This window comes from Psammomys obesus, unplaced genomic scaffold (genome assembly GCF_907164565.1).
Source record: "Psammomys obesus unplaced genomic scaffold, mPsaObe1.curated_primary_1811, whole genome shotgun sequence".
Lineage (NCBI taxonomy): Eukaryota > Metazoa > Chordata > Mammalia > Rodentia > Muridae > Psammomys > Psammomys obesus.
The window spans coordinates 491608-509917 of record NW_026596176.1 but is presented as its reverse complement, the minus strand read 5'-3'; the positions used below and the strand labels follow the sequence as shown (position 1 = coordinate 509917).

At 48.5% G+C, this 18310-nt stretch overlaps 2 protein-coding genes across 3 annotated transcripts in view; both read right to left on the bottom strand.

Annotated features, from left to right (window-relative positions):
- Dnaaf3 (dynein axonemal assembly factor 3) lies at positions 1-6921 on the bottom strand (the record flags this gene model as incomplete). The annotated part of the gene is made up of 12 exons (XM_055595617.1): positions 6878-6921; positions 6689-6793; positions 6222-6364; positions 5505-5598; positions 2993-3150; positions 2517-2699; positions 2207-2332; positions 1985-2107; positions 1636-1753; positions 561-672; positions 338-412; positions 1-259 (listed from the first exon to the last, which is right to left on the bottom strand). Coding segments are annotated over exons 2-12 (1476 nt in total), but the record flags the coding sequence as incomplete, so codon positions are not given.
- A 5651-nt stretch (positions 6922-12572) lies between these two features.
- Syt5 (synaptotagmin 5) overlaps positions 12573-18310 on the bottom strand; it is a 7234-nt gene continuing 1496 nt past the window's right edge. The window contains exons 3-8 of one of the 2 annotated variants that reach the window (XM_055595605.1): positions 16074-16193; positions 15780-15947; positions 15265-15432; positions 14918-15032; positions 13875-14008; positions 12573-13069 (exon numbers count right to left, since the gene is read on the bottom strand). In XM_055595605.1, the coding sequence (XP_055451580.1) occupies positions 12869-13069; positions 13875-14008; positions 14918-15032; positions 15265-15432; positions 15780-15947; positions 16074-16193 (906 nt within the window). In that variant the 3' untranslated portion in view covers positions 12573-12868. Of the gene's footprint in view, positions 13070-13874; positions 14009-14917; positions 15036-15264; positions 15433-15779; positions 15948-16073; positions 16194-18310 lie in introns of both variants that reach the window. The other variant, XM_055595604.1, reaches the window with a different exon arrangement.

Genomic DNA, 18310 nt, shown 5'->3' with positions numbered 1-18310 from the left:
CTGGGGTGGGCTCATTGCTCTTAGAGAAGAGGCCTGGTCAGCCTGGGGTGGGCTCATTGCTTCTGGGGGAGGGGCCAGGACTGTGGCTTCCAAAGCTGAGTCTCCACAACCCCTACTGGTGTCTCCTAACTTGTAGAAACGTGCAAAGGTCTCCGAGGGGGTGGTTCCAGTATGAGGGGCGAACCCAGCTGCCCGTGCTATCTCCCCAACACGGTCAGAGAACGCCTTCAACTCCTTGGGCCGTATGTCCACCAAGTACCTGGGTTCAGGAAACTGTGTGTGAGGAGACTGGGTTTTGGCCCAGCTGGGACCTTCCCACCCTGCTCCTCTGGCTCACCGAGCTAATTCCACAACCAGGTTCCCTCCAGGGGCCACGCAAGCCCCGAGCTCAGGACTGAGAAGATGGACCATCCTGAGGAGAGAAAAGGCTAGGAGCTGAGAAACACAAGTGAGGACAGAGGCCCAGAGCAGGGTGGAGACTGCAAAGCTCAAGTTCCGGTTCCTGACAAAGAAACTGGGACTCTATCCTAGGGCTCTGAGTATATTTGTGTTCCACTTACCCACAGGACACATAGAGGAGCTGGAACCGGCCCTGATAGCAGGACTTGTGGTGGAGAGTCTGTGAAGAATTGAGAGGCAGAAAGTGCATAGTGAAGGGTTCTTGAGTAGGCACTGCAAAAGAAGGGATGAAAAAGGTCAGCTCTGGGGCTGGAGAGCTGGCTCAGCTGCTAAGAGGGCTTGCCACTCCTTCAGAGACCCTGAGTTTAGTGCTCGGCAGCCAGAACCTAACTTTAGTTTTTGGGATATGGCTCCCTCTTGTGGCCTCTGCAGGCACTTACACGTGTGTTCACGCACACATAAACATAAATCTTAAGAGATGGTCAAAGAGATACACACTCGTGGGCAGACAAACAATACTGGAGTTAACACTCCTTGTCCTCTACTTTTGTTTTTGCCTTGAGGCAGCTTTTCATCTTGTAGCTGAAATGTCTGGAATTGTTACCTAAACCAGGCATTTCCTCCTGCCTCAGCCTTCTGAATGCTGGGGTGACAGTCATGTACTGCCACGCTCAGATTTCTTGTCTTTTTCTTTAAAAATATTTTTGTTGATTTTTTTGGTTGTGTGTAAAAGTCAGGTGACAATCTTTACTGAGTCATCTCTCTCAAGGAGAGAGAGCTGCGCTTCTCCCTGATGAGCTATCCTGTCCACCTTCCTTGTCCTTCCAGAACTCTTTTTATCCTTTCCCTGAGCTAGATTGCTGCACATCTGGGGAGGGGGGCCCCCGAGACAGAGACCCATTTTACAGAAAGGAAATAAAGTGGATGGCCTCTTGAATAGAGGAACAGGCACTCAGGGAGGAGTGAGTTAAGGAATGGAATAGAAAGAGGGACAGCCAGAATCCATGAAGGCAAAGTATCTAGGCAGGAATCTAGACAGTTCCCAGTTAGACCTCTACTGCTGTGTCAGGATTTAGGAAAGGAAGAACAAGAGAGAAAAAGAGAACAAACATCAACCAGAGGCCAACTGCCCAGGTATTCCAAACCAACTCCATTCAAGCCTTCGGAAAAAACAACGACCAGACAAACAGACAAAAAATAGTGCCTCTCTGAAGTTGGCAGCTGTTGGCTATCTACCATCTGCCTCAGGCGACTTTGTCTCCTCTTGGTTCTGCTGGGTGGCTCCCGGGCCCCTCCAGGCGGCCACGTCTTTGAACAGCTCTGTAACATTATGCTGTGTGATCTCGCTTGCAGTCTGCCAGGGAGAAAAGGGAAGGGCCGACCTCAGGCTAGGAACATTAAGTGGACTATGCTGGCGAGGATGGGGCTTCCAGTGCACAGGTGACAGCTAGCCCCAAAATAAAGGGTGGAGCTAAAAAGTGTTGGCGCAGCTTGGCGGAAGGGGCAGGGCTTGGAAGGCCAAAAGCAGGAACTTGTCTATTGGGCACAATACTAGTCACCCCTCCCACCTCACCCCAGCCCACACCTTGACCGGTTGTCCATTGCTCCTTCGCAAAAGGCTCTGGTCATCCGCCTCGATGCCATAAGCCACAAAGGGCCCCGTGGCGATGTCCCCCCAGTACCCGCGCGCTGCCACTTGTTCCCCACGCTGGAATAAACAAGGGGATGAGATGCATGTGAGGTCCAAATTAGGAACTTTACGTGGATACCTAAAATACGCAGACCAGGCCTGGGAGTAGACACACACGTGGCTCAGTAGGCGACCCGACGCTAGGGTCCTGTTGGGCACATGGTAAGCACTCGAGTCTCTGAGTTCAAAGGCAACGCCTGTATCCCGCCAGCGTCTGAATTCCTGTATGTGGATGACTTGGGCCTGAGGTAGAGGAGGGGAAGAAGGCCCTGATGAATCTGGTATAAGACCCCAAACTGTAGGAATCCCTCCTACCTCAGACTCAGAGGTGCAGGCCCAGTCCTCCTCCGTCTGACACAGGAGTCCAGACCCCAGCCCTCCTCCCTCAGACCTCAGATGCCGGCCACCTGCTCCCAGGCTTCCTCACCCCTCGATCGTGCAGCTTCATGCTCAGGTCCCAGTCGGCCACGCCACGCCGGGCATCATAGCGGGAACCCAGGTAGTGGCGCACCCTCGAGTCCCAAAGGCGACTCATGGGGAAGACCTCGGGTCCTTTCTCCCCACCTGACCAGAAGCGGAACACGGCCTCCAGGGCATCCCGCTCGCGGAACTGCAGAGCCAGAAAAGCATGGAGAGAGCCAGAGATGCAGGGAAGGCTCCCCTCCATCCCATTACGTGGGAATGATTACTTAGGGGTGGAAAAAATAAGACTCAGAGAGCAAAGCCTCCCCTAACCCTAGCCCCAATAGTGGGAGTCAGAGGCGAGATTGCGATCCCCACACCCCAGCCTGCTGCAGCTGGTCAAATCCTCTGAACTCCTCGTTTCCATTCTTCCTGCAGCAGGTCATATTTCAGACCATGCTCCCCTCCCTGCCCCCTAGCAGTGGTGGACAGCTGTGGCACCTTGAGCGACCGGAGGCTGAGCCAGGGTAGTTGCTCCTCCAGGCGGTCAGGCTCGGGGACCAGTTGAGCCAGGAGGCTAGCCTGGGTGCGCACGAAGGCAGCTACCGATGGTCGCAAGAGCGCATTCCCCCACAGCTCCAGGAAGGTCTCGCTCCGCTCTGGAGGGAGGTGGGAAGGATGACGCCGGAGGGGAGACAGGAGGGGAGACACGGCAAACTGCACCTACCCGGGAGCTGCAACCACCACCCAGCCCTGCGAACTGGCGCTGTGACTTCAGCAAAGCCAGCTGATCTGTATCCTCAAGCCTCTTTTTAAGTTTGTTTTTAACAGGTTAAACCTTGATTCATTGTATGTGCCTGAGTGGACATATGTGCACCATGTGCAAGCCTTTTCAGAGGTCAGAAGAGGGTGACACAACCCCTGGAACACAAGAAAACTTTCGTCTGAAAAGCAAAGCAAAGCCAAACCCAAACCAAAGCACCCAAAACTCCACAGTAAAGATGAAATAATTTAATATTGTAACACCGCTTTTTTTTTTTTTTTTTTTTTTTTTTTTTTTTTTTTTTTTTTGAGATGGGATTTATCTGTGTATCCTTGGCTGCCCTGGACTTTGTAGACCAGGCTGGCCTTGAACTTACAGAGATCTGCCTGCCTCTGCCTCCAGAGTGCTGGAATTAAAGGTGTGCTTCACCATGCCCGGCTAATAACTTGTTTCTTGAAGTGGATGCCTTGTAACACCACTTTTTTATTTTACCGTTTTAATTTGGTATTAGGGATGAAACCCACTGGACAATGGTGGCGCACGCCTTTAATCCCAGCTCTTGGGAGGCAGAAGCAAGCTGATCTCTGAGTTTGAGGCCAGCCTAACCTCCAGAGTGAGCACCAGGACAGCCAGGCCTACACAGAGAAACCCTGTCTGGAAAAACAAACAAACAAAAAGGATTTCCATGTGCGGTGCAAGCATTCTACCAAATGAGCCACATGCCCCCATACACATTATATACATATGCAATTTTATATAAAATTATGCAATACACATCAGATAAATGTAAAGATATTGTGGTTAGAATCTCACAAATGCCACAGAAGAGAGCTACAGATAAACTAAGTTTGAGTTACTCAAGAACCGTATGTTCTCAACGCTCTGAGCTGTTAGTGGCAATGACCAACTATACTCACATGGCTTAGGGCAACCCGTGCCTATAATCTCCAGTGCTGCTGTGGAGCCTGAGGCAGCCTGATCTACAGCAGTAAACCTCTGTCGTAACTTCTCAGGGTCTCTTACACCTAAAATATTCATTCAGGTGTAGTGAGCTGATGCTGTGGGGGAGGGGAGGGGTAAAGGTGCCTGCAGCCAAGCTTGGTGATGAACTTATTTTGAGCCTTGGGATTCAAGTGGTGGAGGGAGGAAACTACACTGGTGTTATAAGCCAAACAGTACACAGTTTTCTCCAGAATCCTCACATGGATCCTATCGGTAGAGAATGGTAAGATGCCTCTACAGATAAGGATGCTTGCTGCCAAGCCAGAGGACCCAAGTTCAATGCCAGGGACTCATTTGGCAGGAGAGAACCAACTCCCACAGCTGTCTTCTGACCTCCACTTGGCATCCATGGCATGCTTGTGCACACACACAATATAAATACGTACTAAGACTCACATCGGTGGAGAACCTTCTAGGACCTGTATTTTCAAAATGTAAGAATGCAAAGGATGAGATAGGAAATAAAGACAGAAGGGTTTTGTTTTTCTTCTGCCTTTTACACTTTGTTTTGTGTGTGCGTCTCTGTTGTGACATGTGTGGGATCAGGTGAAAGCTGTCAGGAGTCAGTTCTCTCATCCCACCAAGTGACTCACAGAGATCCATCAGGGCATCAAGCTTGAGGGCAGTCACCTTTTCCAGCTGAGCCATCTCCATAGCCTCTGTTTGTTTGTTTTAATGGCATTTTAGGTATCCTATGGAACCTAGAACTCCATGTAGCTAAGGACAACCTGAACTTCAGAGTTTCCTGGCCACCTCCCTAGTGGTAAAAACCTATTCCGCCGTACGAGGGGCTTTGGGCACTAACTCTACATCTCCAAGGTTTTATTCATTTATTTCACATTTTGAGGCAGGGTTTCACTATGTTCCCTGGCTAGCCTGGATATTGCTATGTAGACCAGGCTGGACTTGAACTCGAGATCCACCTGCCTCCCTCTGCCTCCTGAGTGCTGGGGTTAAAGGTGTGCACTGTCATGCCGACCCATCTCCAAAATTATAAATCACATCTTGGAAGGCCAGCATCTTTGAAAGGAGAGGAAAGAGCCTTGAGTTGGAATGCTAGAGTCTTTGTTTTTGTTTTTCCAGACAGGGTTTCTCTGTGTAGCCCTGGCTGTCCTGGAACTCACTCTGTAGACAAGACTGGCCTCGAGCTCTTTGAGATCCATCTGCCTCTCTCGGCCTCCCCAGTGCTGAGATTAAAGGGGTGCACCTCTGCTGCCTTGCTGAATACCAGCTTCTTAAACGACTGACCTTGGAGCCCCATCTTCTCAGGTTCCTCTAGGGCTAGACTGAAGATCAGCATGTGTCGCGCCACAGCTTCCAGGTTATTCTCCAGCACATAAAACTGGAGGGGTGATAGACAAGACAGTTCTGCAGATCTAGGAGCCCAGAACACTGGCCTCCCCGGCTCCAGAATGGAGATGGAACCCAACAGGGCCCTCACACAAGCTAGGGCAGCACTCCACCCCTGAGCTACATTCCCAGGGCTGATTTTCTGTTTTTCTTTCTATTGTGAGGTAAGGTCTCTCTAGGTAGCCCTTGAACTCTAGCCTTTAACTCTGTATCCCAGGATGGCCTTGAACTTGAGATGCTTCTCTTGCCTCAGCCTCCTGAGCAGCTGTGATCACAGGCTTCAAACACTAGGTCAAGCTTGCCAGTCCCCGTTCTTCAGCCACAGTTTAGATTCCAGATCATGCCTTACACCACTACTGGAGATCTGGTCCCTAGGCTCTCCCTCTTACTGAGTGAAGCCCAGGAGGCCCAAACCCGAGGGCCTTACTTCTCTATGACATGGGTCTGAGACCCCCAGTTTCCACTTCCTCAGATGCCAAGGCCTAGCTTCCAGCCCCTCTGTCCTGTAGGACCTGGAAACGTTCATCCCAATCCTCCCTTCTCTCAAGGACTCGGGAATCTGGCTTCTCACCCAGTTCATCCTGCCCCATCCACGACCCCAGAATCCCAGCTCACATTGAATCTCCTGAGAGGCCAGAGCGCCGCCCTGGCCAGGGTCCGAAGCATGTGTCTCCCATCCACAGAACCTAACAGCAGGACATCCAGCTCCGGGATCTTGTGCTCTGTAACTGCCTGTGACTCTGGGTCCACAGGAGGGCCTGACAAGACGATAGTGGGCAGACACTGGTGGCCTCGTCTCCTTCGTTTCCAGCAGCTACCTTTAGAGGCTAATGCAGAGGGCCTGGTACCCCAATCCTGGATTCCAAAGACAGCTGTACCTCTGCCTTATGGTATTCAATATCATCAAAAAAGATTCTAGGGGCCGTCCCTCTCCCCAAGCCATTTAATTATGGGAACGTTGGCATACACACCCCTTTAGTATTGCCTACCATGGACACACAAGTTCTGTGGGGTATGCGCACGCGGGAGTCGGAAAGGTACCTCTGTATAAGGCACCGTGTGGTCCTGGGGTAGAGACTCACTTTCAGCCTGTAGATCCAGCGCTGGGGACAGACCCCACCAGGACACTGAGCCAAAGCCGGAGCCGGAGCCCGCAGGTGTGGTCATCGCCCTGTGGGTCAGGGATCCTGGGAATTCCATTTTTGTCCATCCTATCCCTTTCTCACTGTCCCTCATTTCTTGCCCCTTCGCCTCCAAATTGATCCCCTCACCTTTATCCTTCCAAAACTCCGGAGGTGGCCCTTCTCCAGCAGGGTCCGGGGCTGAGCTCCTGAAAAAGCCTGCACAACTGCCTCCCAGAGGTTCCGCCCTCTCTAAGTAGTCAGCCAATGAGAGTAGGTGGTCTTGCATCATTGCTATCAACTGACCAATGAACATGAAAAGGTGCAGCTTACTACGAACTTTTGACCAATAGAAGCGCCGACGGATGGCTGCGGCAGGGTCCTGAACTGGACGCTGGACGCGGTTGTCATAACGACAGCGCGTCCAGAAAGGGTGCCTGCCAGTGTATATATGTCCAAATTTCTAGAAAAGGGAAGATCTAGCTTGCTGCTTCAAATTAAATCAGAACTGAAAGAAATCTCTTTCTTTCTTCCTTTTTTTTTTTTTTTTGACAGGGTCCTTCTGTATTAGAGTTATTTTGAACTTGCAGCAATCCTCCTGTATCAGTCTCCTGAGTTATGGATTTAAGAGTTGTGAGCCACCACTCCTGGCTTTGAATGAAATCTCTATGACTCCAAACTACAGCAGGGAGCCCAGATTCGTGCCTTCAGATCTCTAAATTGTCTGTCTGTTTGTTTGTTTGTTATTGTTGTTTCACACCTGCAATCTGCCTGGACACAGGCCTCACCAGGTGGAAAATAGGACCCTGCGCAGTAGATTTTCGAGACTATGTGATCAGGCTGCTACTCACAGTCATTACTGGGTAATAGATTCTTAGCAGGCACCGTGGCGCAGCCCTGTAATCCCAGCATTCCGAAGGCAGAGGCAGGAAGATAAGTGGTTCAAGGCCAGCACTTGAACACATTATTCCAGACCAGCAGAGGCGACAAAGTAGGACTCTGCATAAAAGCAAAGAAAGGCAAAGTAAACAAACAACAAACCCTCCCTCTTGGAGCTAGCTCAGCAGTTAAGAGCACTTGCTGCTCTCCCAGAGGGGGAAGAGTTCAGTTCTCAGCACCCACATCAGAAGGTTCATAACTGCATGTACTTCCCACTCCAGGGGATCTGACACCTTTTCTCAACTCTGTGGGCACCCACAAATACGTTCGCTCTGTGGGTACACACACGTTCACACAAATAAAGAATTAATTTTTGTTTTCATCTCCATCCTGGGGAGATACTTAATATTGGTCTTTCATACCCTAAGCAATTAACAGAATTACTGGAATGAAGAAAAAATTAAAGGAGACAATGCTACTGAAATAATATCTTCAGGGCGGCATCAGTTTTCGTAGCACCTTGACAAGCACGCTTGACACACTGCCCCATCCCCACACCACATAAAACCAGGTGTGAGAGTACATGATCACAATCAATCATTGATGGGGGGTGAATCGGGAGTTATGACTTGGAAATAGGGTTAGTAGTTCCAGCTGGATTATATAGAAAGGGGCTGGAGAGATGGTTCAACAGTCAAGAACAGTGGGTACTCTTCCAGGGGACCTGGGTTCAGATCCCAGCACCCACAAGGCAGACAGCTTATAACCATCAGTATGTAATGCCTGTTCCAGGGAAGTTGACGCCCTCTCCTGGCCTCTGAAGACACACATGTAGGCGGTGCACAAGTATGCATACTGAGGGCACACATGCAGGCAAAACACTAAGACACATAAAATAAAAAGATGTATCTTTAAAAAGAAGTGTATGTTATACTCTCGTCAATTGTATTTCATACTATAAAATGGCGGGTTCATGAGGAAACAGAAGAATCACTCCTTGTGTGTGCTTTGTGCCGTATGCATGTCTGCACATGCATGTAGGCGTGCTTGTGCCCATGAAAATGCAGAGGCCAGAGGAAGGGCTTTAGTGCCTTCCGCTCTCTCTGTCTGTCTGCTTTCCTTAAGAGATCTCTCACTAGACTGGAAGTTCATCATTTTCGTTAGGCTGCTCCCTGAATCTGTGAATCTGCGCTCCAGTGGGCATGTTACTGACCCTCTCAGTCCTGCCTGCCTTTATATCAGTGCTTTGTGTTTGAGCTCAGGTCTACACAGCAAGCTCTCTTATGTCATACTTCTTTTTGTGGTGGATAAGTTTCCATTCTATTTCTCCCTTATCATTGTGTGTGTCATCCATTCTTTATAAAATTAATTAATTTTTTTATTAATTACAATGTATTCATTTTGTATCCCAGCTGTAGTCCCTTCCCTCATCTCCTCCCAATCCCACCCTTTTTCCATCTTCTCCTCCCATGCCCCTCCCCCAGTCCACTGATAGGAGAGGTCCTCCTCCCCTTCCATCTGACCCTAGCCTATCAGGTCTCACCAGGACTGGCTGTATTGTCTTCCTCTGTGGCCTGGTAAGGCTGCTCTCCCCTCAGGGGGGACGGTGATGAAATAGCCAGCCGTTGAGTTAATGTCAGAGCCAGCACCTGTTCCCCTTACTAGGGAACCCACGTGGAGACTGAGCTGCCATGGGCTACATCTGAGCAGGAGTTCTAGTTTATCTCCATGTATGGTCCTTGGTTGGAGTATCCATCTCAGAAAAGACCCCTGAGCCCAGAATTTTTGGTTCTGTTGCTCTCTTGTGGAGCTCCTGTCCCCTCCAGGTATTTCATTTCCCCCTTCTTTCATAAGATTCCCTGCACTCTGCCCAAAGTTTGGCTATGAGTTTCAGCCTCTGCTTCAATACCCTGCTGGGTAGAGTCTTTCAGAAGCCTTCTGTAGTAGGCTCCTGTCCTGTTCCCTGTTTGTGTCATCCATTCTTAGTACGTAATTCAAACTTTACCTCAGAAAAGGTCTCCCTGACTTCTCTAAATTACCTCAACATTCACTGGACTCTTTTTTTCTTTTTAATGTCTATCCCAGGCTGACCTTGAACTCATGATCCTCCTGCCTCCACCTCCTTCAGCAAACCCTACCACTGTGTGCCACCTTTTTCAATTTTTATAAGATCACTTTTTATTGAGATAGTGTCTCTCTATTATGTAGTTCTGGCTGTCCTGAACTTGCTATGTAGAACAGGTGAACCTCAAGCTAACAGAGATCCACCTGCCTCTGCCTCCCGAGTGCTAGGACTAATGGCATATGTCACTGTACCTGGCCTAGATATATGTGTATGTTTGGCCTACATGTTTATGCACTACATGTGTCCAGTGATGTCAGAAGAAAGCATCAGATTCCAGCTCCAATTACATTTGCTGTGATCCAATATGTCGATGCTGGGAACTGAACTCTGGTCCCTCTGCAAGAGCATCAAGTATTCCTCACCACTGAGCTATCTCTCCAAACCTTGGATTTATTTCTTAACATCAGTGGCCATTTGTAATAGATTTTTTTTTCTTGTTTATCTCCATTCTTGTTGAGATGAAAGAACCCAGAGACCTCAGTATATTACCCTAAATCATAACAGGTCTGGGGACTAGAGAGTTGGCTCTGTTATTAAGAGCACTTGTTATTCTTGAAGAGGACCTAGGTTTGGTTCCCAGCATGCACATGGTGACCCACAATGTGAGTCTAGTCCCAGGGGATCCATTACTCTTTTCCGACCTCAGCGGGTGTCAGGTGTACTCGTGGCTGGTGCATAGAGACGGTAAAACAACCCATACACACAAAATAATAAAACAAATCTTTAAAAATTAAAAAATACATCATAACAGGTTCAAGTACCAGGACTTAAAGTCAAACTTATTGGCTATGTGACTCTAAACAAATTCTCTTCATCTGTCAATAAGAATAAAGATTGTATTGATAATGAGTTTGCTGTGAGGGTGATATTGGCAATATATTATATATGATTAATCATATATTAATCATATATATATATTAATCATATATAATATAGTGTCTTCATAAGAGCAACACAGTCACACAGGAGAAATAACAGCTATGATCTTGTCGAAATATCTTTCTTGCTTGCCTTCTTTTTTTGTTTTTGTTTTTGTTTTTGTTTTTTGAGACAGAGTTTCTCTGTATAACAGCCCTAGTTGTCCCAGAGCTGGATCTGTAGACAAGACTGACCTCCAACTCACAGAGATCCACCTGCCTTTGACTCCAGAGTGCTGAGATTAAAGGTGTGTACCACCACACCCAGCAATTTTGTGGAAAAATTTTATATCTCCTGGCCACCATAACCCATGTACGTAATCTGATTTCCTTGCTCACTGGTACCAGGAAGCTCAGGGGACAAATCTATACTCTTTTCCTAGTATCTGAGGATACTTCGTGCCCCATTTCCTACTTAACCTGCTTCCTTCCCAAACAGCAGAGACCTTGCGTACCATGCCAAATACTGACAGGGAAGAAAAGAAGTTAGCAGAGAAATCATCTTCCCAGAGAGATGATGGGAAGCAACATGTGTTGAAAGAAGGAAGGGGCGATGGTACCAATGGCTTTTCCTCAAATAACTGAAAAGCTCAGGTGCCTTGAAGATAAAATATGTTCTTGTTTTAATCCCAAGTGTGGGATTTTAGTTGGGTTTTAGTTTGCCCACAGCTTATAATTGTCTTATGCGGGGCATCATCAGCTGGAATCAGCCTGCCTCCTACAGTATAAAGGGGGGCGTGGTCTAGGGCTTTGAGGATATAAATATGAGAGCCCAGAAAGAGAAGGTGTGGCATATGCGGTGGTGGCATGTGGCAAGTAGCAGTTTGGAGAGACCAGAGATGGACGGTGTGGTGGTTTGGAGCAGACAGACACAGCAGCTTGGAGGAGACAGCTGGCTGCCCTTTACTAGTGATGAAGATTGGTACAGCCCCTAAAGACCCATCGACCCTAAACAGCTGGGAGAAGTAAAGCAGTCTGCTCCTCCTCTCCCCACTAACCTTCTCTCTCCTACCTAGGGTTGGCGGGTTGGAAGGGAGAGGTATTAAGGAACCCCAAATAAAAGAGAGCTTAAAAACAAGCATTACACGTAGATTCTGTGGCTATTTGAGGGCAGAATGGCCATGGACTCTGGAGACTTCATGGACTTTCTGAATATTTCAGTTGGAAACTTGTTTCCTTAATAATAGTAAGTCACTGAGGAGTACGGTGTGGGATTGTTTCTAGTCTTGGTCCACACTTCAACAGAGGCTATACACAGAAGACCTCAGGGAAAATAAGATGGAAGTAAAGAAGAGAAAAAGGAGAGGAAAGAGTGCACAACTGAGCTTGAAGGGCCTGGTGTTGCAGATCTGTGATCTCAGATACTAAGGAAAATGAGGCAGGAGAATGACAAGTTTAATGCCTGCCTAGGGTACACAGTGGGTTTAAGGTGAGGCTGTGCAACTTAAGTAAAAAGAGGACTAAGAGTAAGGATCAATGGTAGAGTGAATCCCTAGAATCTCCCTAGTAAAGTATCTGCCTAGAATTCCCCAGTAAGGGGCCAAGGGTGTGGTTCAGTGGTAGAGCTCCTGCCAGTGAGAGGATGTGAACACTGCTCAGTGATCCAAGCCTTACCTGGTTGGTGAGCCCATGAACTCCTTACAGCAGTCACACAGCAGGTATTATTACTATCATATGTTTTGTTGTTGTTTGTTTTGTTTTGTTTCTTATGAGAAAATCAAGGTTCAGGAAAAGAATGGCTAAGTGTATGAGTGGGTTGGTGGTAGGTGAGTAGGTTCCCTGCGTGAATTTCCAGGGTGTTTAGTATTAACTTTGTCCTGGCATGCCTTTGGGACTGGAGAGGAGCTTCATTCTTGGTCCCAGCCACAGTGTCCTGCTCCCCACCCCACCCCCACATCAAGGAGCACTGGAGCCACGCCTCCAAGCTGTTGAGTATTTATTTGGCCCCAGAAGCAATACAGGGGTCAAGCTGTGTGGGAAGAGTTCACAGCTGATTGTCAAAGCAGAGGGTAGGACCCTGGGATAGAGGATGCCAGACTTTCCCACCTCCCCGCAGGATCACCATGGTCTCTGGGTATGGGAGTGGTGCTGGAAGTTGGAAACATCTCCAGTGTGGAGGTAGGAATGAATTTGATGTTTGGGGAGTAGTGGGTGGGGCATGGGGAGTGGTATAAGGGGCTGGGAGAAGGGATATGGAGTCAGGCGCTTGCCTGATGGGAATCAGGGTGCAGGCATTGGCCTGGCTCGGTCGGGAGGCCGTAGTGAGTGCCACTGGGCAATGGGCCGCCTGGGGTTGGCTAACATGTCAGCCCAGTGCCTAAGGCCAGCCCCACCTATGGCTGCACCCACTGCCACTCTCCCAATGGCCTCATTCTTGCCCAGTTTGTCATAGTCCAAAACAGTCAGCTCCACGTGGACTTTCTGTAGTGGGGAAAAGAGGAGATAGGAAGGTAAAGGAAGGAAGCATGGAAAGAGGCACAGGGTCATTGTCAAGGACATTCTCTCCCTGTGGCCAGGCTATGTAGGGACATTGCTGCAGGAGCTTGGGACAGAGAGGGGTGGCAGTTGGAAAGGACAAAAGGGTGCCCTGGAGTCTCTGTGCCTTTGAAAGGAAAATTCTTCCTTCCTTTCTTTTTCTGTTTGAGACAGGGTCTCACTATGTAGTCCTGGCCTGGAGCTTGCTATGTAGAACAGGCTGGCCTTAAAGTCATAGACATCGCATGTCTCTGTCTATGGAATGCTGGCTCTAAAGGCAATCACCATAACACCCTGCTAAAAAACAAACTTCTACAGAGATAAACCCTCAGGACCCATTGTCCAGAGCTTGGTAGGACTCTCCGTAAAGACCTGGGCTCAGAAGATGGGCAAACATGCAAGTCCTTGACATGGGTGTCATGACTAAGCCATAACCTGGCCAGCCTTGTCTCTAAAAAGGCTTTTTTCTATAGAACTGGGCGGTCTGGGCTTACAGGAAGCAGAGCTTGAGGGGACGGGCACTCTATCCACACATATAAGTCTTTCTTAGGGCAGGGCATGCTTACAGCCAGGTTTTAGGGCCCAGGCTCTTGGTCTCTAAAGGAGGAAGTGAAGATGGATAATATGACCTAGGACTTTAGGACCTGACCTCTTCAGTGATGCCCAGGCTCCTTTCCCTTTGCCACTACCATCCCTGAGGGCTCCTGTGGTGGAGCTATCCCATTGGAAGCAGGGGCATGGCTGCACTCACCTGCACTTGATCGCAGGGCACCTCAAAGCTGAAGGCCTCGTTGTAATAGGGGTTCAGAGTGTTCTTTTTAATGGTGGTTTTCTTCTTCCGGACCTTTTTGCCTCCCTGAAGCAGATGCACCTTGACATAGGGATCTGGGAGAAGAAGGCTTCATGCAACACCCCCTGCTGGGCTTGTGGGGATTAGGTCGCGTGGAAGCACTGAGGACTCTCCATAGAATCGCCCTATGCACCCCTCAGATCCCCTTTCTGGATAAAATCGGATCTGTATCATCCCTCAGGAGTGTGGGGCTCTGCTGTCCCCTAAGAGGCCCTCCAGGTCAGGAAGCTGTTGGAACCCTCAGGTAAAAATACACTCCCTGTCCTGATGTTTTTTTTTTTTTTTTTTTTTTTGTCAACTTGATACAAGCTAAAGTTATCTGAGTACAACATAAATGAGAAATGCCTCCATAATATTGGCCTACAGATATGACAGTGGGGCGTTTTCTTACTTAGGGATCGATGTGGGAAACCCAGCTTACTGTGGGTGGTGTGAGGCCTGGACAGATGGTCCTAGATGGTATAAAGAGCCGGCTGAGCAAGCCATGGGAGCAAGCCAGTAAGCAGCACTCCTCCATGGCCTCTGCATCAGCTCCTGCTCCAGGTTCCTTGCCCTGTTTGAGTTCCAGCCCTGACTTCTTTCAGTGATGGAGTGTGACATGAGAGTTGTGAGATGAATAAATCTTTTCCTCCTCAAATTTATCTATCTATGTATCTATCTATCTATTGGTTTTTCAAGACAGGGTTTCTCTGTTGTCCTATTCATTCTGTAGACCAGGCTAGCCTTGAACTCACAGAGATCTGCCTGCCTTTGCCTCCCGTAGTGCTGAGATTACAGGCGTGTGCCACTAGACCTGGCTCCCAAGTTTTTTTTGGTCATAGTCTTTTTCACAGTCTTTTTCACTCACTCACTCTCTCTCTCTCTCTCTCTCTCTCTCTTTCTCTCTCTCTCACACACACAGACACACACACAGAGACCTACATCGTCTTTTGTTTCTCACACACCTGACAGTCCTCCTACATCCATCTTCTTCAGGTTTTTCGCTTCCAGGACAATGACAGTGAGCTTTCCGGCTGTGGGAACGTAGCGGAGAGAGAAGCAGATGTCCCCCAGTTTCTCCTGCTAAAAGGAGCAATAGAACCGATGACCTAAGTCGGCCTGCGGTCCCTTGCCTGCTCGCTTTGGAGTAAAACCGTCCAGAGTTAAGCACCAAGGAAGTCTATCTATTCTTTGGAGCCAGCTAGCTTGCCCTCTGGCACCCAAACCAAAAAAGGGCTTGAGACTTTAAGAACAGCAAAGTCTGTGATCTGATTGGCCCAGAGCAGGGATGGGCGTGGTCACACATGCTCACCTCCTCTTTGGGAGCCACCTGTAGCTCTCGCCAGGCCTGTACTGGCCGCCCCAGGTTCACTGAACTCATGGGCACCCGCACCTCCCCGATGGCATCATTGCGGGAGAAGCGATCGAAGTCATACACCGCCATGACCAGCACTCTGCCACCTAGTTCCACGTAGGGGACCTGGTGAAAGAGAACACAAAGGGGAGCGTGGGAAGTCAGAGAGGAAGTGGGTACAGCATATTCAGGTGGATGTGGAACGTAGGGCAGGGAGATTCTAGGAACCTCAGCAAAGTACATGGATCCACAGAAGGAAACACTTGCGTTAACAGGACACAAATAGCTCACAGGGAACAAGGAGACGGATAGCACAGGCTTTGATCACCAGTGTTCCCAGGGAAAACTCCTCGTCATGAGGAACAGCTTCCCACCTCTTATACATATAAGCTGGCAGCCGCCGCCTGATCTGCCAGTCCTTGGGGACTAGAGGCAGGCTGAGGACCAATGAGATGAGGACAACAGGAACTCACCTTGAAGGCAAATGTCTCCCCAAAGTGTGGATTCAGGGTCTGCCGATGCACCTTGGTCTCATGTCGCCTCCGCTTGTCTGGCAGCAGATAGACACTAACATAGGGGTCCGAGGAACCTCCGAGGTCCAAGGCCGCCAGTCCCTCAGCTTGCAAGATGCCCACCAGGAGCTGCAGTTGCCCAAATACAGCGTGAAGACTCTGGTCTCAGTCTTCCTCCGGATTTTCACTAGGAAGGAAGGACTGGAGGACCTGGGAAACCCCCCCCCCAAAGCATTCACCCTCCTTCACACCCACCTGACCAGTCTGGAAGTCATAATCCAGTGAATACTGCAGTCGTCCTAGCTGGTGCTTGTCTGATTCCTGCTGTCCTGGCATGGATGGTGAGGGATCCAGCTCCTCTATTTCAGGCTGAACCTGGAAAGCCAGGGGCAAGGAGGTTGACTCTGCCCCTGAAACTAGCACCCTCCAGGCTTGGAAGCCTCAAGAGGCTCACAGATTCCTCCCTCAAGCCTTCAATGGTTGTTTGTCTAAACACTGTTTGATTAATAATGTCTGGAATGAGACATGGTAACATAAAGGCAATATATCTGTCAGCATTTAATTAGTGGTATCTGCTATGGACAGAAGATAGACATAGTGAGACACAGTTCTGGCACTATTCATTCCTCCACATCCTAATGAATATATTGGGATAACAGTTCAAATTTCCACCATTGATATTGTCACAGGAAAAAATGGCATATTTACCATGTACTTGGCATTAGCATATAAGTTTTTTTTTTCTTTTAACCTAGGTCATACATCCTCAAAGTCCAGTGTGAATCTAATCTCCACCAGAGATGAGTGGCAAAAATACCAAAGTCACCTCATTAGGGCTTCTGATTCACTAGATCTGGGTGACATTACAATCCGGAACTTAAATTAAAACAAAGACTGAGATGATTCTGACACAGATGGCCTTTGAAACCACTGCCTTAAGGAATAGGAATGGAGGCTGGGTTCCTGACCCCCAAAGGGAATCCTAATAGTTAATAATTATAAAAGCAGCTACCTATTGAGCAAGGAGAGGAAATATGTGTTAATTGCCATGAACTTGAGGCTTAGAGAACAAAAGTGTAGTTCCCACAGGTGAAAATGGTCCTTAGGGTTAGAAACCCAAGACGGCCTGGCTTACATTCGACTCTGCACTCAGAGGGCTAATATTCAGATTCTACCATAGTCATTGTTTTTAAAATGCGGAGGTGTGTGTCTTCATATGGATATGTGCATGTGAGTGCAGGTGCCCATGGGGGCCAGAGTCACTGGATGGCCAGGAGTTGGAGCTGCAGGTGGTTGTGAGCCACCCTACATGGGTGCTGGAAACAGGACCAAGTGCTCCTAACCACTGAGGCATCTCTCCACACTCCCTAGTCTTTTACTTTTGAAGGGTCCATCTAAGTCCTGTGTGTGTGTGTGTGTGTGTGTGTGTGTGTGTGTGTGTGTGCCCATTCATGCACACATATGACATATACGCTGGAGTGACTTCTCCAGAATATTTAGGGTAGTGTGGCTGTAGATAGGACTGTGTGTGTGTGTGTGTGTGTGTGTGGTGGTGGTGGTATGATAGATGCTGTGTGTGTTGGTATAATCAATCTATTCCTGTGTATGTGGAAGTCAGAAGTTAACTCTGAGTATCTTCTATCACTCTTAATCTTAACTTTTTAAATTAAGATTAGGTTCTCTCACTGAACCTAGAGTTTACCATTTGCACTAAACTGGCTGGCCATGAAGTTCTAGGGATATTCCTGGCTCTACACTCCTTACCTCCACTAGAGGAGCTAAAGGCATACGTGGCCACACCCAGCTTTTGGATGGGGATCAGAACCAAGGATCCCATTCTTGCTTTGCAACCATTTGCCTACTGGATGTCTTTGTTTGTTCTATAGATTTATTTACTTTACTTGTATGAGTGTTTTTCCTCCATGTGTATATGTGTGCATGTGTGTGCCTGGTTCCCACAGAAATCGGAAGAGGGTGTTGGGTTTCCTAGAACTGTAGTGACAGATGGTTGTGAGGCACCATGTGGGTGCTGGGATCCAAATCCATGTCTTCCCCAAAGGCAGCAAGTGCTCTTAACCACTGAGCTGGCTTTTCAGCCCTGATGGTTTTTGTCTTGTTTTAGACAAAGCTTCACTGTGTAGCCCAGGCTGGCATTACAGGCACTACATACCTCTCTCTGACTGACGTTGAACTCACAGTAATCCTACTGTCTCAGCCTTCCCAAGCACTGGGATTACATGTGCACCATCACATAGAGGTCAGACAATAAAGTTCTTGTGGACACTTGCTAGCTCTGATCCCCAGAGTCCAGTGAATAAAGAGAGATTAAGAAGTGAAGAAGCCAGCACTCAGGGAGGCAGAGGCAGGCAGATCTTTGTGAGTTTGAGGCCAGCCTGGTGCAAAGTGCGTCCAGGATAGCCAAGATACACAGAGAAAGTCTGTCGAAGGAAGAAGAAGAAGAAGAAGAAGAAGAAGAAGAAGAAGAAGAAGAA